This window comes from Glycine soja, chromosome 5 (genome assembly GCF_004193775.1).
Source record: "Glycine soja cultivar W05 chromosome 5, ASM419377v2, whole genome shotgun sequence".
Lineage (NCBI taxonomy): Eukaryota > Viridiplantae > Streptophyta > Magnoliopsida > Fabales > Fabaceae > Glycine > Glycine soja.
In genome coordinates, this window is record NC_041006.1 from 41442045 (window position 1) to 41465601 (window position 23557).

Consider the following 23557-nt stretch of genomic DNA (forward strand, 5'->3'; position numbering starts at 1 on the left):
AAAGAAAGAGGGAGGGTAGAAGGGTGTGCAGGGATAAAATGAAAAAACAAGAAAAAAAAATCAAACTCACACATGATAGGCAACAGAGTTTGCCTTTCCCACCCTAGTCTTCGTCAATAATTAGGCGTATATAGACCCATGATGATCACATCATAAATGAATTGTAAGGCCAACCAACTAATGAGATATTAAAAGTGATATTTTCTCTTAAATTAAATAAGAAAAATCCACCCTTTTAATTTTAGCTAAACTCAAATATGAGAAAACCTAAACTTATATTTTTGGACTTTTCTAATTGATTACTTGTTTTCTTGTGGTTATACGCAGTGGACAAAGAGGGTAACACTTATAAGGACTTTAAGTCTTTAACAATAATGTATTTAATAATAATAAAAAGCTAACCGACACAGAGAGAAATCTAGTTTTTTTTTAAAGTTTTTTTAATTTTTTATAGTTGTGGTATGTCAACAACGTGTAAAAGACAAACACTAACATGTTGTCTCATCGAATGTGAGGAGCCATCAAATGGTTGTAAGATTAACATTGGATTTACTATCAAAGTTTATCTTATCACTTTTCTAGTGTAAGATGTAAAAAGAGTATAGAAAGATGCTATTGATGATGCACTCTGACACATTTTAGGGTACATTAGCCACCTGCAGAAGTAATTAGATTACCTTTGAGACGAGCGTTTCATTTGAAGGGGTGTTGAGTGAGTTTAAACCTTTACGACATTTTGGGTCAAGGCTTTTGTCAAAGGTTTTAGTTGTCTAGCTAAAAGGTTTTAATATATACTAGAATATCTTGATCATGGTTGAGGTGCCAAAATGGTGATACTAATGTGCATAACAACCAAGTACGTTTTTCTCTATTAGTCACTTATCATGTTGAGCACATGTATATTGGAATAGTAAAATATGGTTTTGGGAAGTCACAAACCTAGGATTGAGCCTCTTCGAATTATTCCAATGTGAAATATTGGTATTTTTTTGTTATAAAAAAGTTTAGATAAATTAAATTTTTAGAGCTCATTAAGGTTAGGCATGTTCATGAGGTCCTTACATCGATAATAAGATTCAAACTTGCATCCTTATGAGATACAATTTGAATCCTTAGCAAAACATACCTTAGTTGGTTGACATGTAGAAAATTAGGAAATAAGCTGAAATGTGTCCTTAGTAATAAGCAATAAGTTGATGTGAATTTAAGGATGAGTAGAAGCATGCAAGCAAGAAATCTTATATTGAAATAAAAAGAAAAATATGAATAATGTTGTACAGTGTGATGAAATTATTAATATAACATCTACAGATTTTTTTTTTTACAACATATAACATCTAAAGATATGATGTAAAACTCATTGATGTAAGTTTTTCGTAAGTTCATTTGATTTAACAAACCTGTTTATTGTTTTCCTTTTTTGTAATCTCCATTTTTGTGCCTCTTTGTAGTGTCCACTGTGTCGGGGACTTCCGAGTTTTAGGATTGGTGGTTGAGCTCTACCAGCAAATGAGTGAGGAGCGAGAAAGTAAATGTGTTTTAAGTTGAAGGAAAGGATTCCGTGTAAATTGGGAGAGAATCATGAAAGAGTGGAATTAATATAGGATTTTGCTTAAGAATATAAAATGAAAAAATATTTATGGTAGAAATCAAGAAAATGCAAAAAATAAAAAATAAAAAAAACGATACAATTTTATACACCCCAATTTTAAGCGTCAAGGTTAGCATTTACCTATAATATAATAATAAAACAAAATTGTAATTATATTATTTTTATGCACGTGTAATTACGATATGGGTTAGATAATATAATAATCATACCTGCCAAAATAATAGTTTAGGGTTTTGGTTTTCCGGATTATTAAGATCAAATTGATGACAAAAACCCTGCCTATTACAGTTTTTTTTAAAACTACTCGTTGAACGTGGTCCACCTACCATCCCTCACATACACTATAAATTTCACAATCTCTACTATTTTTAATGTTTTGACGACACGACAACGGTTACTATATTTCTGTCACAATATTGACAGTAATGTTCAATATATATTACGAGCCTGTTTGGATACAAGGCTAGAAGCTCTTTTAAGAGCTTCTTTACTGAAAAAAGCTCTATATTTTTAGTAGAAAAGATCTCAAAAGCACTTGTGACTTGTATCCAAACAGGCTCTACATCTGCTACTTTATTGCCAAGAAGCTCAAAGCTGAAAACACTTGTCGTCATAACAATCATAAGTAAATCAAATCTAGAACGCCGGACAACTGGACTACCGAGAATGACGTAATTTAAGGGACAATAATTATAAGTTCACAGAAGCAATGGCTTGATAGCTATTCAGGTCCAAGACATGAAGACAAGCTTATGCTTCGGGATATAGTTCCAGGGGTAACCAAACATTACAATCAAAATCTTCAAGCAACAATTTGTCCAAAGAGCTGCTTTCGGATCTGCAATAAGGAGCAAGAAACTTCATAAGAATCTAGTCGTTAGACATGGTTAACCAGTTCATCACTTTAAAGTAATTAACCTTAAACCCCTTTCCCAAGAAAAAAAGAAAAAGAAGAGAAAGAAGAAATGAATGAGTGGCTACCACAATTTCAACTTAATCTGTGACCTTCCAAATTTTGCTTCCTATACAATATCCAAAGTTAACAAAATATAGTATAGACGGAAAGTTGGCCAATAATGGATTCATGGGGGTACGGTACATTTGTTTGGAAGGAGAAAGAAAGTTTGAGGAACAATTAGTGAAAAGGATCACTTGGACCAGTCTAGCAAATACAAAGGCACATAAATAGAGAGGGAAAAGGGACTCATTGGTTTTAAATACAAATCAAAAGTCATTTTTAGTTGGTTATAATGTCGATACAATCAATAGAAAGTGTATATAATATTGCGGAATGAAGTGAATAGCACTACCCAAGAAAAATACATATCTTGCGAAAGGGAAGTGAATCATAAGTGCTGCATACAAGTTATTTGAGTGAGAGCAATATGAAACTCAACAGTATAAAGAATTCAGCAACAAATATCTAACAACACTGAATAAGAACTGCTATGCAATTTTTTTTTTACCTCTGGAAGCTTTTTACGGAAAACTACATCAAGACGTGCATCAAGAGTATTTTCACACACAATCTTTCCATCACGAGAAGCCAACACCACCCCACCGGAGCTGAATATCAACAAAAATAATCAGGTGTGTTACAACTGAAATTTGACAAAGCAGCTAAAAGCTAATATGATTTTAGGAAGCATCCTCAATCAGATTAATCTTAAGATTTGAAATTGATACATTTTCATCAGAAGATAATTTTAAATTATAATTAATCAAGGAAAAAAAAGGTAAAACATAAGGTAAGAAAGCAGGGCCCTGATTGGCAAGGCCAAACAGTTAGATAAGATATAATTATAACATGAACATTACCAGTAGAGATCGTGAGAATTGTGACGACTGGGTCCAGGTGGAAGATAGACTTGGTTGTCAACAATGATCTCTGGGGGATCGACATTTGCTTTCTCAGCATACTCCTGAGCAGCTGAATCCAGCACGTTCTCTACCAAGTGCAGGTCATCTTTCCGACATCTCAATAAGACAGAAGGTTCTTTCAGTCTTAGCAAACACTGCAACACAGCCCTTATATTATCTTCCTAGTCCACATGCTTAAGCATGGAAGTTAGTTCATAAAATAATAGCAAAATATAGCATTACAAAGGATTGAAAAAGGTCGTGTAGACAAGGGAAACAGGGAAGGGCAAGAGGATGGGTCAGGGATTGAACCCATGGCATTGAACACACCACATTAAAGACCAAGGTTGATTCCCATGTCAGCAATTAGTTATGATTCAAAACAATCAATGATATTGATTCATAGATGTCACCAGGTGATAGCATTTTGAAATGAAAATATTAGTTATAGATACAATGCCATACCATCACCACAAATGATACAAAAGTAGGACACAATACATAAATAGCAGCAACACTGGTTGCCTATGTGCAAGGCTCTCAAAAAAAATGGAAACAACAATCTGAAAATGATAGTTAGCAGAACAGCAAAAATCAAACTATCAAACCACAGTGGGTGTACCATATTTAAAATTCAACTGACCTGAACAATGAGATCTTTCAGAAGGTTTCTGTACACATGATCATCATGATGATGACTCACAGTCAAAAGTTCCTTGGATGCAGCTTCTTTCATGGAACTGATCACGTCATCTTGAGCTTGAAGAACTTTAATCCGAGAAGCATTCAGCTGCATTGAGTACTCACTGCAACAAACAATTAGTTGTGCCACAAAACTTAAACTAGCCCTGTGTTTGCAGCTTATAAAAACACAAAACAATACAGTGTATTTCACATTATGAAATAAAATAAGCCTCAGAAACCAAACTCTCAATCTCACTCATCATTTTATTAAAATAACAGACAATTTTCCGTTCATCAAACATTGACAGTATCCTCAAGTTCAAGTAATAATTTGCCAAAAGATGTCAACAGCTTGAAAAAAATTGAACATCAAACGGAGCTAGTTCAAAACCAAACAAAAAATAAACAAATTCATCAAAGACACTAAACTAAACCTCAAGCCATATTTAGCAAATGTAAAAGTTCAAAATGGAGCTAACATTAATTATTGATTTTATTGAATAATTCGACAAGACCACAAGGATCGGCTAGACTATTTCATTAGGATTCTCGCATTTAGGAATTCAGAACTGTTGGATGAAGATCGGAATGCTCAAATTTTAATCAACTTAAAAAGCACTCAAATCTCAACTATTCGATCTTCATCCAACGATTATAAATGCGCCGAATGCGTGCAAATATAACAGCACTGAATCCGGTTCCATTAGAGATCGAGCTTTAGCAGTACCAGTAATCACAGTCAGTAGTAGAGGTTGCGGTATTATGACACGCAAGGATCAAGACCTATACGAGTAGGACTCACTCTCCAGAATTTAATTTCAACCGATGTCAACGGACGAGAAGACCTAACTAATTTCGAACTCAGAGACAAAAAAAGAGTATAGAGAGTTATGTAGGAAGTTACATCTTCTTGCGAATTTCAACTTGGCGCTCTTTGCGTTCGTATTCTTGCCTGATCTTCTTCTTGTCGGCTTCGACCAACTGCAGCTTCTCGATATTGAATTCCTGCAGAAGGAAAAGTACGATTCCGTTTAAGAGCATGAATTTGAAACGAAAGAGGAGGAAATGGCGAAATGAAGAAACCTCTTCGGCGGAGACAGAGATCTCGTTGGCCTTTTCCTCAGCTTCCTGGCGGATGAACCGCACCATCTGCTGGATTTGCTTCGAGACATCTGCGTCGTTCATTTTCGGAGACGATGAGATGCACCGGAAACTGCTTCTGCGATGCGATTATTGAAGTTGATACGTGTCGCTGCCACACTACCACACCCCACACGAGTTCACCTCACCTCTCTTTTATGCATCTTCAAGCTACTAACAAAATTTAAAATAAATATATTTTGGCTTACGCGTGGAAATTTTATTTATTTCTAATTTCTTTGATATTGAAAAAAAAAATTATGTTCATTATATTAAGTTAATTTTGATGTACTTTTGTGTGAAGCAGAAAATTTTAAGATAGTAATGATAAAAATAAATAAATATATCATATTTAACGATTTTGTAATTGGATGAAAATCTAAATACCTTTACGCAATATATACTTTATTTACTCCAAAAATACTTTTCGAGTAAACATTTGAGAGATTTTGTTTGGAGTTTAATCTTAATTTCCATACATTGTGAACGTCAACTTCTCTTTTTTTAACAACAACAATTAATCAAAAATATGATAAACTATGATAAGTATGTTTGTTTTTTGTTTTAAAAAAATAACTATTATAAAAAAAAAGTAAACTAAATGCTATATAGTGGAAATTTGGGCTGGGCATATACGTTTGGGCCTAAATGCTAGATGAGCCCCTGCAGGCTTGACGGGCCGAAATTTGGGCTTGTGGAATTGTTCATCATTTGCCTCCCAGGAGAAAAGAGTGTTGCTAGGTGCACCCAGCATTATTGTTGGTGCACCCAGCATTTTTTAAAAATGGCAAAATTACCCTTGTTAATTTCTCTCCTTATGGATCAAGTTGATCTATAAATTAATTTTTAAGATTTACGGATCAACTTGATCCGTAAAAGACTTACGGATCAACTTGATCCGTAAGTCTTAAAAATCAACTTACGGATCAACTTGATCCATGAAAAACTTATGGATCAAGTTGATCCGTAAAAGACTTACGGATCAAGTTGATCCGTAAAAGACTTACGGATCAAGTTGATCCATAAGTCTTAAAAATTAATTTACGGATCAACTTGATCCATAAGGGCTATTTTTGTCTTTTCGTGGTTAGTGCTGGGTGCACCGACAATAATGCTGGGTGCACCTAGCAGCACTCCGGAGAAAATGAGCAATCAACGCATGCTAAAGTTGGTTCTCGCATTGTAGTGACAAAGATTCTCAGACACAATCACACAAGTCATGAGAATGAGATGGAATCAGAGTGCCCCTAGTCAATTGCTACTTTTTGAGCCTTTCTTCCCTCTGGAGTCAGTAGTTGGGACCCAAACCTGAGCATGCTTCTTCTTTGTGGAAAGTAACAATCATTGGACTTGGTGCTTCCTATATTTACATCTACAATCAGCTCTTATATGAAACAAATGAAAGCAGCAATACCTAAAACAGATCGCCGTATTGTTCCTTCCATTCCTTAAAACTTGTCTAAGCTTGTTCTTTTGCCGAATGTGTTAATGGGATCCAAAATTGACTGGGATTTCATCTGGGTGTTGCTTCTCACCTTGTGTTGCTGCGGCTCCTTGGTGCACAGCTTGGACAACACTGCTGCTGCATGTGAATCATTGAATTCCTTGGTTCAAGATTTTGCTTTCAGGTCACTGGTCAAACACAGGCCTCAAACTGGTGCTCTATATGATGCTCTTCTTCCAAGGAACCTGTCCGGTATGGATGTTTCAGTAGTACGTCTCAGAAGCAGAAGGCTCTGGAACAAAGGTGCCAACTTTAGTTACTTTCAGATCCCACCAAGAACCATGTCCATTCCCCATGTGAGGAGGTTGGCTATTGTCTACCAAAACTTGGGCAACTGGTCTTCCCACTACTTCAATTTGCCAGGTTACTCACTCATCTCTTCTGTTGTCGGCTTCATGGTTTTTGATGCCTCAAATGTAACAGACACGAGTGAGAGAAACATCACTCTCAACACAATGGGGCAGCCCATATCTGTTCAATTTCCCAACGTTACATTTATGGGTAGGGGTAGCATCAACACAAGGGTGAGATGTGTAGCTTTCAATGCCAATGGAACATTTCAACTTACTGAGATGAGTTCCCCTGGAGTGTGTAACTCCAGAGACCAGGGCCACTTTTCAGTTGTACTCCCATTGGAGAAGAAGCGGGGAACATGGTATCTGTGGGTGATTGGCTTTGTTGTTGGATTTTTTGGGTTGATCATAGCGGGCTATGCGGTTTTTTCTTCTATGAGACTTCTCAAGACCAAGAGGATTCAAGCCATGGAAAAACAAGCTGGTGAAGATCAGGTTCTAGAAAGTAGATGGGTTGGCAACAGTAAAATGCCCTCCGCAGCAGTGACAAGAACTCAGCCAGTTCTTGAGAGCGGTGTTCTTTAGTCCACTGCATCTTCCCCATATAATCTTTTGTCCAATTACTCTGGTTACTTTGCTAATACTGTTTTGTCTGTGCATGTATAACAAAACAAACAAGGTTCGTCCATTCTGTGCAACGAACAAAGGAAGTGTATCTGACTACAGATGAAGGAATAGTTTTGTAGATATTTCAAGAATGAAAATTATTATTAGTCTTTTAACTTTCTTTGTACTATCGAATATATTCTGCCAGGGAAAAGAATTGTCACGATTTACACATAATCAACCTTTTCTCAATGGCATGAAGCAATTTGCATTTGTTAATTAGTCTCTTCCAAGTTACAACTGTAAATGTGGCATTCAATTTAATAAACTGAAGCAAAAAAAGCAGCGTAAACTCCAAAAGAAACTATATCACAAAAGCATTACTGAGTCCTACATCCAGAAGGTTGCCCAAAGGAAAACCAGCTAAATAACAGCCTATAAAGCACGCTATCATTTACCAAAAGGTAAAAATAAAAACTTGGCCATCAAGGCACCAACAAGAAGCACAAAATCTTACAAGTGCACCTGCATGTAAAGTAACAAAGGAAGAAAAAGAGAAAATCCTTCACCACGTACACCAGGATAACCTATATCGTAATGCACAAGAAATTAGCATGCATTAATATAGGATGTTCCGACCACAGTTGACTTGATACAAAAATCATTAACACAATTCTCATCATATTTTGTCAAGAAATTCATGAATGTGTTTTATACAAAATACAAGATCAGGTTCCTCTAGCACGAGCAGCTCTTTTAGAGAGTAAAGTAGCAATTTCAGTCATTGATGAAACTATCAACAACCAATATCACATCCATAACAAGTCATGAATGCGTTAAAATATCAACAATTGATTTTCTTAATACTTAAATATTCCTCATGTTAGAGGAGTCAACACAATTCTTCTCATCACATTTTGTCAAGAAAGTCATTAATGCTTTTTATATAAAATAAAGTATAAAATGCAAGGATCAGTCTCTTCTAAAGAGATACTTTGGAGAATAAAGTAAGCAACAATCTCAGTCATTGATAAGAAAATTTACAGCCAGCATCACATGCATGTAGATAATAAATCATGAATGTTTTGAAATATCAACATCAACAACTAGATTACTTATTTTAACCTTCCTCACTTTAGAGGAATCAAATCCAAAAATGCAATTATAACTCTAATTGGAAACAAATACAGACGAGATGAGAGCATCAACAACCTGTACTCTACTTAAGCAAAAGCCAGTGGAAGCCAAATGACATGCCTTTGTTTTATTAAGATTAAAAACAGTTATAGCAAGAAAACAATAGTTGCTCTCTCCCTACCAAAGATCCTCAAAGAAACAAACAATTACAACTCAAATGCTGCACTGCAATGCACGACCATTAAACAAACAACCAAAACCCAAAATCAATCAATTGAGTGCACCAACTCCAGCCCCACTATTGCGAGCGAGTTTCGTCCACTCGGTATGAAAAGCCCCAGGGCGATCAACCCTCTCGTAAGTATGCGCCCCAAACAAGTCCCTCTGAGCCTGGACAAGGTTTGCCGGCAGCCTTGCCCTCCGATAGGTATCAAAGTAAGCAAGACTGGCACACATTCCGGGAGTACTAATCCCAGCCGAAACCGCCAACCCCACAACCCTCCTCCACGCAGCCTGTCTCTGCACCATTTCCCTTGCAAACTCCGGGTCCACAATCAAACTCGCCAAATTAGGGTTCCTCTGATAAGCCTTCTTGATCCGGTCCAAGAACACGGCCCTTATGATGCACCCTCCCTTCCAAATCCTAGCTAACTCCCCCAAATTCAAGTTCCATCCTTTCTCATTACTCTTAGCCCTCAACAAATTCATCCCCTGAGCATAACTACAAATCTTGGAAGCATACAGAGCCTGCCTCACATCATCAATCAACCTCTTCTTATCCACCCCACTCACATTTACCCTCCCCAATTCATCACTCAACCCCGCTTCCTTCAGCACCGCCGCGGCACTCTCCCTCTCCTCCTTCAACCCACTCAAGTACCGGCAATCCAACGACGCCGCAATCGTGGGCGCGGCTATCGAAAGCTCTGCCGCCTGCTGCACCGTCCATTTCCCGGTCCCCTTCATCCCAGTCTTATCCAAAATCTTATCCACCAAAAACCCTTCACCATCTTCATCTTTCACTTTAAAAATATCGGCGGTAATTTCAATCAAGAAACTCTCAAGTTCCCCTCTGTTCCACTCCACGAAAATCTCCGCAAGCTCGGAATTCGACAAGCCACCGACGTGCTTCAAAACATCGTAGGCTTCAGAGATGAGTTGCATGTCGCCGTATTCGATTCCGTTGTGGACCATTTTGACGAAGTTTCCAGAGCCTCCCTCGCCGATGTAGGTGACGCAGGGGCCGTCCTCGACCTGGGCGGCGATTTTGTGGAGGATGTCCTGGACGTTGGAGTAGGCATGGTGGGACCCACCGGGCATGAGGGAGGGGCCGTGGCGTGCGCCGTCTTCGCCGCCGGAGACGCCCATGCCGAGGTAGAGGAGGCCTTTGTCGGCGACGAGGTTCATGCGGCGCTCGGTGTTCTCGTACCACTCGTTGCCGCCGTCGATGATGCAGTCGCCGGGGTCGAGGTGGTCGGAGAGGGCGGCGATGGTGTGGTCGACTGGGGAGCCTGCCTTGACGAGGATGATGACGGATCTGGGGCGCTGGAGGGAGAGAACGAAGTCGCGAGGGGTGTATTGGCCCGTGAGAGGGAGGGAGCCCTCGTTGCGGGCACGATCTACGGTCTGGTCCACTTTGGAGGCCGTGCGGTTGTACACGGAGATCGGGAACCCCTTTTCTGCGATGTTTAGGGCTAGGTTTTGGCCCATCACCGCCAGGCCCGCCAGGCCTATGCGCGACAGTGCTGCGGATTCCATTAGATTAGTGAGAGATAGGAAGGAAGGGTTTGGTGTGCGAAGGAGTGAGGGTTGATGTTAATTATTATCTAGATTACTATGGTTTTTAGTGGGAGAGGGAGAACTAAGAAGTGCTTTTTAGGGGTTGGCGGACTCATCGAGGGACTGAAAGGACAAGCGACTTAACCACCAACGAGGAGCTGCCGTAGACGTCGTTGCCTCCAAGACGTGCTCAATCGGAACTCACTTCACAATCAAACGACTGCGCTTCGGTTCCTACCAAATCAGTCAACCCAGATATTTATATTTCATACTCGGCCCTCTTTTAGTGGCCACCTTACTTTTCTTTTCAAGAAAATAAAATTAAATAACTACTAATATGTTGACGTGTGTCAGTTGATATTTTGGTATGCACCAGTACTACAATGATTTATATTTATATACATATATATAAAATAAACAGAAGTTGATATAGTTGACATACATTGAACAAGTTGCTATATATATTAAAATTTATTTATATAATTCATGAATATTTACATATAAAGAAGTTGATACAGCTTACCTCAAATAAAAAAAATGTTGATATATATAAGTTTGGTGCCTCATTTTTTTAAATGCCTAAAAGTAATTAATATCATTTGTCATAATCGCGTATATCACGAGCCACAGAGCACTTTACTCAGTCAATTATAGATGAATTTATTTAAACTTATAAAAAATAATTTTAAAATAGATTTTTTCATATAAGTATTTTTCAAGAAGCAAAGAATTTTTTTCTTAGCAGAAAACTATTTTTTTAAAACAAAAACAATTTGAACAAATACACAAAAAAATATGAAAATATTTATTTGAATATATAAATTAAAACAAATTAACCTTATACTTATATGATAATTGATTATGGTTGGAATCTCACATAGAGCTCGACAAAATACACAGATTGATCCATCTGATCCGTCAAACCAGGCTTGAAAATCGGATTGGATCAAACCAACCCATATTCTATATGGGCTTTTACTTGCATCAGATACGACAATATAGAACGTTATATTTCCGTCATAATGTTGACAGTAATGTTCAATATATTACATACGCTAAAATCTAGAACAACGCATGCCCCCCCATCATACACAATATGGGAACAACTGGACTACCGAAATATGGTGTTATCTAAAAGACAATTATAAGTTGACAGAAGCAATGCCACGATAGCTATTAAGCTCCAAAGACAAGCTTATGCTTCGGGATATAAACATTACAGGGGTAACGAAACAATACAATCAAAATATTCAAGCAACAACTTATCCAAAGAGCTGCCTTCGGATCTGCAATGAGGAGCAAGAAACTTAATCAGAACCTAGTCGTTAGACGTAGTTAACCAGTTCATCACTTTATAAATTATAAGTTGTGTTAAATGAATTACATATTATATATTGAAAAATGTTAGAATTACTTGATTATAAAATTTTGATAAATAATTATGCAGCTTAGGAATTTTGAAGAATTTCTTATAAAAAAAAGGAAGTTTGAAGAATAAAATGAGAATTGATAGGTTATATTATATTGGGCCTCAAATAAATGTTGCCTAAAGTCCCAGAATTTCGGAATCCGACCCTCCTTCCATACATAAATTCGTTCCAGTTAATTGTTCTAATTTTGTCCATCAGTGTGTATGATTCACCTGAATTATTTTATTTCAATGTCAATGTCAAAATCTTGAAAATAACAACTTTCTACTTGGAAACAATATGAAAGTCACAGTAAAAATTCAGCGGCAAATATTTAACAAAAAGGATAGAGTCACAGAATAAAACAATTGCTATGCACAAAATATTTACCTCTGGAAGCTTTTTACGGAACACTACATCAAGTCGTGCATCAAGAGTATTTTCACACACAATCTTTCCATCACGAGAAGCCAACACCACCCCACCAGAGCTAAATATCAATTAAAATAATCAGGTGCGCTATAACTGAAATTTAAATATCAAAGCAGCTAAAAGCCTAATATGATTTTAGGAAGCATTCTCAATCAACTACAAACACTAGAAATGAATTAATCTTAAGAATTGATAACATTTCATCAAAAGATACTTTTAAATTATAATTAATCAAGAAAAAAAAAAAGAGGTAAAGCATAAGGTAAGAAAGCAAGGCCCTGATTGGCAAGGCCAAACAGTTAGTTAAGATATAATTATAACATGAACATTACCAGTAGAGATCATGAGAATTGTGATGAGTGGGTCCAGGTGGAAGATAGACTTGGTTGTCAACAATGATCTCTGGGGGATCAACATTTGCTTTCTCAGCATACTCCTGGGCAGCTGAATCCAGCTCATGCTCTACCAAATGCAGGTCATCTTTCCGACATCTCAATAAGACAGAAGGTTCTTTCAGTCTAAGCAAACACTGTAACACACAGCCCTTACGTTATATCCCAAGTCCACATTCTTACTAGTAGAAGGTAGTCCATAAAATAATATCAGAATATAGCATTACAAAGGTTTCAAAAAGGTCATGTAGACCAGGGAAAGAGGGAAGGGGCAGGGGTTGAACCAATGGCATTGAACACACCATTGTAAAGACCAAGGTTGGTTCCCATGGCAGCAAATAGTTATGATTCAAAACAATAAATGATATTGATTCATTAATGTTGCCAGGTAATAGAAATTTGCAATGAAAATAGTTATAGATACAATGCCATGCCATCATCACAAATAATACAAAAGTAGGACAAAATGGAAACAACAATACTTGGCAGAAGAGCAAAATCAAATTATGAAACCATAAGTAGGTGTACCATATTCAAATTTAACTGACCTGAACAATGAGATCTTTCAGCAGGTTTCTGTACTCATGATGATGATGACTCAGTAGATTCAAATGATGATGATGACTCACATTCAACAGTTCCTTGGATGCAGCTTCTTTCATGGAACTGATCACGTCATCTTGAGCTTGAAGAACTTTGATCCGAGAAGCATTCAGCTGCATCGAGTACTCACTGCAACAAACAATTAATTGTGCCACAAAAATTAAACTATCTCAAATGGCACTGTTTTTGCCACTTTAGAGCACAGCACAACACTCCATACTTCACATGATGAAATAAAACAAGCCTCAGAAACTAAACTCTCAATTTAAAAGATGAGAGAATCTTTCATTCATCAAACTTCAACAATATCCTTGACTTCAAGTAATTTGCCACAGATCTCAACAGCTTGAAAGAAATTGAACATCAAACCAAACAAAATAAATAAATAAATAAATAAAAGAGACTAAACTAAACCTCAACCCATATTTTCAAAATGCAAAAAGTTCAAAGTGGAGCAAATATTAATTACTGATTTTACTGAATAGTAAAACAAGACCACAAGGATCCGCTAGACTACTTCATTAGTGATCTGGATTGCCTGCATTCACGCATTCAGCAATTCAGAACCGTTCAACCAAGTCGGACAAATCATATTTTAATACTTAAAGCACAATTTTAAAATCTCAGCAGTTTGATCTTCATCACAGCCATTAGACAATGCAGTAAGGATCAAGACCTGTACAAGTAGGATTCACTCTCCAGAATTTAATTTCAACTGATATCAACGGACGAGAAGACCTAACTAATTTCGAACTCACAAGAAACAAAAAAACAAAGGAGTATAGAGAGTTATGTAGGAAGTTACATCTTCTTGCGAATTTCGACTTGGCGCTCTTTGCGTTCGTATTCTTGCCTGATCTTCTTCTTGTCGGCTTCGACCAACTGCAGCTTCTCGATATTGAATTCCTGCAGAAGGAAAAGTACGATTCCGTTTAAGAGCATGAATTTGAAACGAAAGAGGAGGAAATGGCGAAATGAAGAAACCTCTTCGGCGGAGACAGAGATCTCGTTGGCCTTTTCCTCAGCTTCCTGGCGGATGAACCGCACCATCTGCTGGATTTGCTTCGAGACATCTGCGTCGTTCATTTTCGGAGACCGGAAACTTCCTCAATGATAGAACTTGTTACGTATTGCTGCGCTGCCCCAATATCACAGCCCAGGCCAGCTCACCTCTTTTTTATGCATGTTCAACAAGGTGACAATTTATGCTGCACATCTTGGTTCTCGCGTGGAAAATTCGTTTATATTTAATTTCTTTCCTAACATTTTTTTTATGTGTGCATTAAAAATACCAATTTAATTTTTATGATATTATTATTTATGATTTTTAAAATAGCTATACAAAAATAAATTCAATATATGCGATATGATGATTTTTTATTGAATAATAATATAAATATCTATTGTACTTTTTTTTTATAAAGGTTATGTTAATAAAAACTGATTAAAAAAACTACTCAGTCAAAAGTGTTTAAATTATCTTATTAAATCATAATTTTTTGATAAAATTATTTATTGAAATAGTTGAAAGATGTAAAAGAAAAGAAATGAACATATTTATATAAGGTTTTATATACATTTTAATTTCATTTTATGAATAAATTTATATATTTTGGGGTATTAGAATTTTAATTTTTTAAAATAATCTAATAATAAAATTATTTAAAAAATAATAAAATGAATATAATATTTATTTTTATCAATTTCATGAAGTATAGTGTTGAAATAATATTGTACTATTTATAATATTTATATTGATCTATAAAATAAATATTATAAATACTTCAATGGTTAAAATAAATTGTAAGATAAAAAATGTGTATAAGGAATGAGCGAAAATAAATAAATGAATAAATAATCCCTGTTTTATTTTATTTTTTTAAAAATCAAAGCTGCAATGAGCCGGAGCAAACACTTATTGTCAATGAGATAAAAGTCATCACGAAAGAAAACTTAGAACGATGCATCCCCCATCATACACGACATGGGAACAAATGGACTACCGAAATATGGTGTTATTTAAAAGACAATAATTATAAGTACACAGAAGCAATGGCAGGGCAGCTTTTCAGGTCAAAGACAAGCTAATGATGCTTCGGGATATAAACATTTCAGGGGTAACCAAACCATACAATCAAAATCTTCAAACAACAACTTGTCCAAAGAGCTGCTTTCGGATCTGCAATAAGGAGCAAGAAACTTGATAAGAATGTAGTCGTTAGACATGGTTAACCATACAACATCCAAAGTCAAAGTTGGCCAGTCATGAATTAATGGGAATACAGTACATTTTGTTTGGAGGAAAAAGAATTGTGAAAAAAATTAGTGAAAAGGATCTCTCGGGCCAGTCTAGCAAATACAAAGGCACAGAAATAAAAGGGGAAAAATTAGACTTATTAGTTTTAAAATCAAATCAAATGTCATTTTTAGTTGGTTATATTTTCAATGCAATCAATAGAAAGTGTATATAATATTGCAGAATGAAACCAAGAAAATAAATAGTGCATGTTTGTTTCCCCGTTAAAACCTTGGCTGCACGAATTCCGATGCATCTAAACGACCGTTTGTGCATTCCGAGACACCAGAAGCAGAAGTAACTCCTTTGTTACTTTTGAAAGAACGCCAGTTAGTAACTGGTTCCCAAACACAGCCGTTTGAGAAAGGGAAGTAAATCATAAATGCTATATATACCTTATTTGAGTGACAGCAATACATCCAAGTTCACAGAGTTTTAATTGAAGAAGTTTGGCAACCCTTAATCCAACATTCCCTTCCTGGCTCTCTCCTTCCCCTTAACATAATAATTACTGTCAATTCTTAATTTATATCAAAGTTATTGTTACAATATATATTCTAATCTATTATCTCTATCCATTGACAAATGTATTCATTTTTTTTAACTACTTATCTCAAAATTTTCTTTTGAGTACCCAATATTCTAATTAGCTCCATTCTCTCTTGCCTTCCGCCTTACTTTGGGTCTCCTTTGTATTTCTAACTTACTATTTTTTAATATTAATTTGTTATTATCTTCCTTTAGTTCATGTCAGTCTTTTGTTTCATTTTCATATTCCTTCGAAGGAAAGTGAATATTTGAAGAGGTCCAGTGAGTCGTAAAAGTGTTCAAGTCTTGAAGACTGAAGAGGTTTACCAAATTTTGTAGTAGATATTGATAGTCTTGACATATTTTTAGAATTGAAAATATTGAAAGAAATATTAACAAAAGGCAATTAATGTCTTACAGAACTTAGAAGTATTAAATCATTACTTATAAAATATCATTGATATACTGTAATTGTTTACAACTATTCAATGAAGTTTTTCAAAACTAAAACTAGTTAAATCCTATTTTAGACCAATGATGTTATTAGTTGTATTAAATGAGTTATATATTATCTTAGAATTACTTCATTATAAATTTTTGATAAATAATTATGCAGCTTAGAAATTTTGAAGAATTAAATGAGAATTGATAGGTTATATCGTATCAAACATAAATGTCATAAAGCCCCAGAATTTCTGAACCTTGCATCCTTTCATACATAAATTCATTGCAGTTAATTGTTCTAGTTGTCCATCAGTGTGTATCATTCACCTGAATTATTTTATTTCAATGTCAGTATCTGATGGGAATCAGCCCAATAGGTTTGGCAAGTTTTATACTTGTAGGCCCAAGAGGGTAATATCTAACCAGTAGTGAACTTTTGAGAGGATAATAAGTTAGTCAGAGGAGAGAGGGTAGTGGTAAGGGGAATTACGGTTATATGTAAGGGAGTCATGATTGAAATAGGGGTTATGGATGATTATGAATGAGAATTGGAGTCTAGAGAATCTTTTCTGACTTGGGGGAGCATTGCTCTCATCATTTTCGCGTCCCTTCTCTGTTTTATTTTCTCTTGTTTCCTATTTCTCATCTGACCTCTGATACAGAACGTATCAGTGCCAAAGTTTCAATATCTCGAAAATAACAACATTTTTACTTGGAAAAAATATGAAAGTCACAATACAAACAATTGGACAGCAAATATGGATACAAGTCACAGAATAAGACAACTGCTATGAACAAAAAACTTACCTCTGGAAGCTTTTTACGGAACACTACATCAAGTCGTGCATCAAGAGTATTTTCGCACACAATCTTTCCATCACGAGAAGCCAACACCACCCCACCAGAGCTGAATATCAATTAAAATAATCAGTTGTGCTACAACTGAAATTTAAATATAAAAAAAAAAGCTAATATGATTTTAGGAAGTATCTTCAATCAACTACAAACACTATAAACAAATAAATCTTAAGATTTGAAATTAATGCTTTTACACCAGAAGATAATGTTAAATTACAACGAATCAAGAGAAAAAAGGTAAAGCATGGGTTAAGAAAGCAAGGCCCTGATTGGCATTTGGCAGGGACAGACATTTAGTTAAGATTTGATTATAACATGAACATTACCAGTAGAGATCATGAGAATTGTGATGACTGGGTCCAGGTGGAAGATAAACTTGGTTGTCAACAATGATCTCTGGGGGATCAACATTTGCTTTCTCAGCATACTCCTGTGCAGATGAATCCAGCACATGCTCTACCAAGTGCAGGTCATCTTTCCGACATCTCAATAGGACTGAAGGTTCTTTCAGTCTAAGCAAACACTGTAACACACAGTCCTTATATTATATTCCAAGTCCACATTCTAACTGATAGAAAGGTAGTCCATAAAATAATAGCAGAATGTAGTCTTGCAAAGGATTGAAAAAGGTCATGTAGACCAGGGAAAGAGGGAAGGGTAAGAGGATAGGGCAGGGGTTGAATCCATGGCACTGAAAACACCACAGTAAAGACCAAGACTGGTTCCCACATCAGCAAATAGTTATATTTCAAAACAATCAATGATATTGATTCATTGGTGTCGCCAGGTAAAAGCAAATTACAAAGAAAATATTAATGCTGAGCCATCATCACAAATAATACAACAGCAACACTGGTTGACTACATGCAAGACTCTTACCAAAAATGGAAACAACAATACTTGGCAGAAGAGCAAAATCAAATTATGAAACCATAAGTAGGTGTATCATATTCAAATTTAACTGACCTGAACAATGAGATCTTTCAGAAGGTTTCTGTACTCATGATGATGATGACTCAGTAGATTCAAATGACGATGATGACTCACATTCAACAGTTCCTTGGATGCAGCTTCTTTCATGGAACTGATCACGTCATCTTGAGCTTGAAGAACTTTAATCCGAGAAGCATTTAGCTGCATCGAGTACTCACTGCAACAAACAATTAATTGTGCCCAATTAAACTATCTCAACTAGCACTGCTTTTTCCACTTTGAAGCATAACACAATGCTCTGCATTTCACATGATTTATGCCTCAGAAACTAAAATCTCAATCTCACTCATCATTTTCTTCAAAGAACAGAGAATTTTCCATTCATCAAACTTTGGCAATATCCTTGAGTTCAAGTAATTTGTCAGAGATCAACAGCTTGAAAGAAATTGAACTTGAACATCAAACTGAACTAATTCAAAACTAAACAAAATAAATAAATAAAAGAGACAAAACTAAACCTATAGCCATATTTTCAAAATGCAAAAAGTTCAAAGTGGAGCTAACATTAATTATTGATTTTACTGAATAGTAAGACAAGACCACAAGGATCCGCTGGACTATTTCATTAGTGATCTGGATTGCCTGCATTCACGCATTCAGCAATTCAGAACCGTTCGATCGGACGGATCATATATTAATACTTAAAACACACATTCAAAATCTCAGCATTTCGATCTTCATCGAATGATCATAGAGGCGCTGAATGCATGATTACATGAAAAATCAAGCTTTAGCAGTACCAGTAACACAATCAATAGACATTGCGGTATTATCACAATCACACGCAAGGATCAATACCTATACGAGTAGGACTCACTCTCCAGAATTTAATTTCAACTGATATTAACGGACGAGAAGACCTAACTTATTTCGAACTCGCAAGAGACAAAAAAAAAAGTGTAGAGAGTTATAAAGGAAGTTACATCTTCTTGCGAATTTCAACTTGGCGCTCTTTGCGTTCGTATTCTTGCCTGATCTTCTTCTTGTCGGCTTCGACCAACTGCAGCTTCTCGATATTGAATTCCTGCAGAAGGAAAAGTGCGACTCCGTTTAGAGCATGAATTGGAAACGAAAAGGGAGAAAATGGTGAAATGAAGAAACCTCTTCGGCGGAGACAGAGATCTCGTTGGCCTTTTCCTCAGCTTCCTGGCGGATGAACTGCACCATCTGCTGGATTTGCTTTGAGACATCTGCGTCGTTCATTTTCGGAGACGATGCACAGGAAACTTCCTCAATGATAGAACTTATTACGTATCGTTACCCCACTACCACATCCCACGATCTACTTTGTGAACCAATTTATACGAAACTCACATGGGATTTGCTATTTTCTCCATGTATTTCCTAAGTTTACCCCCCAACCATTTAATGTTTTTCTTTGACTCAACTATTTTTTTATCGACAAATGTTGTCGATAGCACCAATGAGATGTTAAAGTTAGTAAACAAATCCCAACTAAAAAAATTACTACACAGACATAAGATTAATGATGTGTTCACGATATTTGCGGACATAAGAATTTCTCCGACAAAGAGGGGCAAAAAGAAACTTAAAGAGCACATTGTTCAAACTTCATAAATTCTAACTTTGCCTAAGCGGATCAACTTGTGTTATTTCATTTGCCCTATAAAATTGTAAATTTTGAAATTTTAAAGTGAGGAGAACTTCTTGAGAATAAACTATCATACTATAAAGTGAGGGAGCACTTAGGATCCAAAACATTCCATTCTGAAGTCTGAATCTATATTAATATGATATATTTTTATCACTTTCAATCTGAAGATTTAATTTTTATTTCTGATTATAAAAATTATAAATTGGTCAATAAAGTATGAGGTGGACAACTCGATTATTGGACCATATGCAATTACCAGTAGGGCAAGTTTTCGGAATCCACTTTCATGTACGTCGAACTAGAAAGTGTACCAACGCCGAAGGATAAGGCCCTCGCCTCCATCCCCATCCCCAACCCAGTCTTCTTTTTACTCTTTGAACCCACATTGTGAATGAGAAGCACAAAGAGTCATTCTTCCTCTCATTTTCTAGTGTAAGATAATTTTACAAACTGAAAAATGACCGTGTTAGGTCCACTGCAACCTAATTAAGGATAGTACTTAGGAGTTAGGAGTCGCTATCTTCACTGTGCGAACGATTGATGGTTATTTCCATCATTCCATAATTCTCCATCCGCAATTGCAATAACAGGCACATTGGCTCTGGCATCTAGCACTTACTTGAATGTTCTACGATCTACTTGTATCATTTTATAAGAATCAGAAGGGGACCATTTTATGAAGTTTGAATTATGCCTCATTCCAAACTCTTTAAAAAACCAAACTCGAATTGTTAAGTAGCTGGATCGTTAAGTCTGTTATTGCAGTCACGTGTTCATAATCATATTAGAGTTAACAGCGGGGGTTGAAACTCTGAACCCTTCTACTTCGACTCTGATTGCTTGAGTTTTAGGTAAATTATGTTTTGGCATACAATTGTTAGCATATCTTTATACTTCTTTTAGTCGCAATCTGTTGTGAAATTGAGGGCATAAGCAAGAGATTTACATTAAAGGGTTATGAGTAATTACATAAATTAACTTCAATCATACTTCAATCTAAAACTTTAAAGTTTGGATTTATGAGTTCACATTATACTTTCTCATTTTTACTTAATGTATGATTTCACATTATACTTTTACTTCAACAACCCACTTAAATGCACAATAATTGATATTAGGATGACGATTCAACTTGATAACTTAAGACAATTAAAATGAAGTTGACAGTAAATTTATGAATAGTAGGATTTTTTGTATCGAAATCTTCCTAAATATGGAGGTTAGATGGATGTCTTTCAGCAGAGAAGGTGAAATGTAGTGGTAAAAGATAATGGGACATTTTTTTTTTTTTTATTATTTCTATCGTATATTTCCTTTAAACAAATCTTATATATAATTTCTTAGATATTTTTCAATATTCTTCTTAAATTAGAATTTGGGTTTCACCTTGATAATTTGTATAATAAAAGTTACATTAAATATCAACATAAATTATCAAAATAAAACTCAAATTCTGATTGAAAAACAATACTAAAAGCACTTAAAAAATAAAACTGCATTTAAGTTTTGTCCCTATTTTTTAAAAAAATGAAGTTCAGCTACTCAAAGTTAAGTGTAAACCAAGGCTTAAGATTTTATGATCTTGCTTTATTGTCCCCATGTTTTAGGTGGATCAAGTGTATCTTGATTCCTCCGGGAATGGGATAGCTGTCATAGATCATTAAAAGAAACAAACAAGTGTCATACGAAAAGAAGGACTTCCAGATGTTGGTATGGTCCCTTGCACTTTAAATGAAATGCTTAATGATGTTGGTAGGTTAGTGTCATTTTTCTTATGTAATGTAACAACTTAAACTAACCATTGCATAGTTGTTTGGAATCCTTGGGAGAAAAAATCCAAGGGGATAGTGGATTTGGGTGATGAAGAGTACAAGCAGATGGTTTGTGTTAATGGTGCAGCAATTGAGAAACCAATCACGTTGGAACCAGGTGAAGAATAGACTGGCCACTCGAGCTCTTTGTGGTCCCTTCAACTTGATATGAAATGAATGGAGATGCAAATAAAGTAGGATGAATTTTAGGTGGAGTAATTTGCATGTATTTTGCTATCAAAATTGAAATTTTATTTTGACAAAAAATATCTAAGGCATGTGCCGGAGTGGTCTAATAAACTATCTACAACATTCAGCATTATTTTTTGGCAAGTGATTGAGCTGTCAGTGCAAACTGAAACGTACAAGATAAGATTGTAAATAAAAGGGACATGCCATAAAAATTTGTTGACTATATATATAGAATACAGATTGAAGTTCAAACCCTTTTTCCCAAAATAGCATAGTCTATGTAGTTTTGTCACGGTGAATTGGAAAATGGAAAACCTCCGCCCCAGTTTGCATGGATGAAAAAGGGAGATAAGAAGAAAAAAAAAGTTAAAAGAAAGAGAAACATAAGATAAAAATGGGGTAAAAATAAATGTTATGTTTATAATAAAGCAGCTGGATTTTGAGCTTGCTGTTAATGGAACTGCTTGCTTTTGAGTATAAGCTGAAAACATTTTTTTATGTACGCTGGGAAATTTTATTTTATTTTTATGAAAACTGAGCACAAAATTTTGATCGTATGAAATTGGAAGGGTGTTATGGAAAATGAATTTAAAAAGAAAAATCACAATGGATTGGGCTTCTGAGGTAAACTTGTATAAAAGGACAGCACAGCACAGCACAGGAGATCTTGGTGCATTCGGCAGACGAGAAAACACAAATGGGTCATGCCGATCTCCCTTGTTTGCTACAGGTTATTAAGTGAAGTCAGCATAAAATTAACTTAATAATAAAAATAAAATTATCAAATAATAAATTATATTATGTTCTAAGGGTTGCGTTCTGTTTAGTGCCCTCTTGGGCAATTTAAGTGGGATCAGACTCTTCTAAGAAGAAAAGACAGCTAACGAAAAATCAACAACGTAATTTTTTATGTATTTATCTAAAAAAATTCCTTAAAAAATAAATTTTAATTTTTTTTAAGAAACAAATCTTATTTTAAGATAAATCCTGATATTATATAAGAATATGAGATTAAACTTAATTCAACCTTTATAATAAGTTATTTTTCACTTATAGTTACTATCTCTAGTAAATGAAGGATTTGAGTAAATGAAAGAATTGAATTTTTCTCAATAAATATTTATAGTAATAAATTTCTAATTACTTTAATGGCTTTTATTCATTTTTATTAAGTAAATCATACTCTAATAAGGCTTAATAACTATATTTAATTAGTTTGTTTTGTTAAGTTCTTCTCTTTATAATGTCTTCTTCGTCTTCTCTTTTTATCTATTCTTTGCATTTTTAACATAGAGGTCCTACCAAAATCCCAGAGACCATAAAGTAGGATTAGTCCCCATCACACTTCAACATCCCCCCCACCCAACTG

The 23557-nt window shown here is 35.4% G+C and overlaps 4 protein-coding genes across 6 annotated transcripts; 1 reads left to right on the forward strand and 3 right to left on the reverse strand.

The window, feature by feature from the left end:
- Positions 1–2172: 2172 nt before the first annotated feature.
- On the reverse strand, positions 2173–14660 carry LOC114413432 (V-type proton ATPase subunit E-like). 3 transcript variants are annotated; one of them, XM_028377845.1, is made up of 6 exons: positions 14436–14660; positions 14257–14357; positions 13397–13580; positions 12789–12985; positions 12415–12514; positions 2173–2450 (listed from the first exon to the last, which is right to left on the reverse strand). In XM_028377845.1, exons 1-6 carry the CDS (start codon positions 14535–14537, stop codon positions 2415–2417), a joined length of 720 nt encoding a protein of 239 aa, XP_028233646.1. In that variant the 5' UTR covers positions 14538–14660; the 3' UTR covers positions 2173–2414. The 3 variants fall into 3 exon arrangements, with proteins under 3 accessions (XP_028233646.1, XP_028233649.1, XP_028233648.1); XM_028377848.1 differs by lacking the exons at positions 12415–12514; positions 12789–12985; positions 13397–13580; positions 14257–14357; positions 14436–14660 and adding exons at positions 3079–3178; positions 3431–3627; positions 4116–4278; positions 5061–5161; positions 5240–5452; XM_028377847.1 differs by lacking the exon at positions 2173–2450 and adding an exon at positions 11602–11901.
- Positions 6522–7846, forward strand: LOC114413430. The gene has a single exon (XM_028377843.1). The coding sequence runs from the start codon at positions 6785–6787 to the stop codon at positions 7676–7678; it is 894 nt and encodes a 297-aa protein (XP_028233644.1). The 5' UTR covers positions 6522–6784; the 3' UTR covers positions 7679–7846.
- On the reverse strand, positions 8896–10871 carry LOC114413429 (6-phosphogluconate dehydrogenase, decarboxylating 3, chloroplastic-like). The gene has a single exon (XM_028377842.1). The coding sequence runs from the start codon at positions 10592–10594 to the stop codon at positions 9107–9109; it is 1488 nt and encodes a 495-aa protein (XP_028233643.1). The 5' UTR covers positions 10595–10871; the 3' UTR covers positions 8896–9106.
- Positions 14661–15294: 634 nt separating the features above from the next.
- Positions 15295–19857, reverse strand: LOC114413431 (V-type proton ATPase subunit E-like). Its single transcript, XM_028377844.1, has 6 exons — positions 19672–19857; positions 19494–19594; positions 18544–18727; positions 17904–18100; positions 17527–17626; positions 15295–15630 (listed from the first exon to the last, which is right to left on the reverse strand). Exons 1-6 carry the CDS (start codon positions 19771–19773, stop codon positions 15595–15597), a joined length of 720 nt encoding a protein of 239 aa, XP_028233645.1. The 5' UTR covers positions 19774–19857; the 3' UTR covers positions 15295–15594.
- Positions 19858–23557: the final 3700 nt, after the last annotated feature.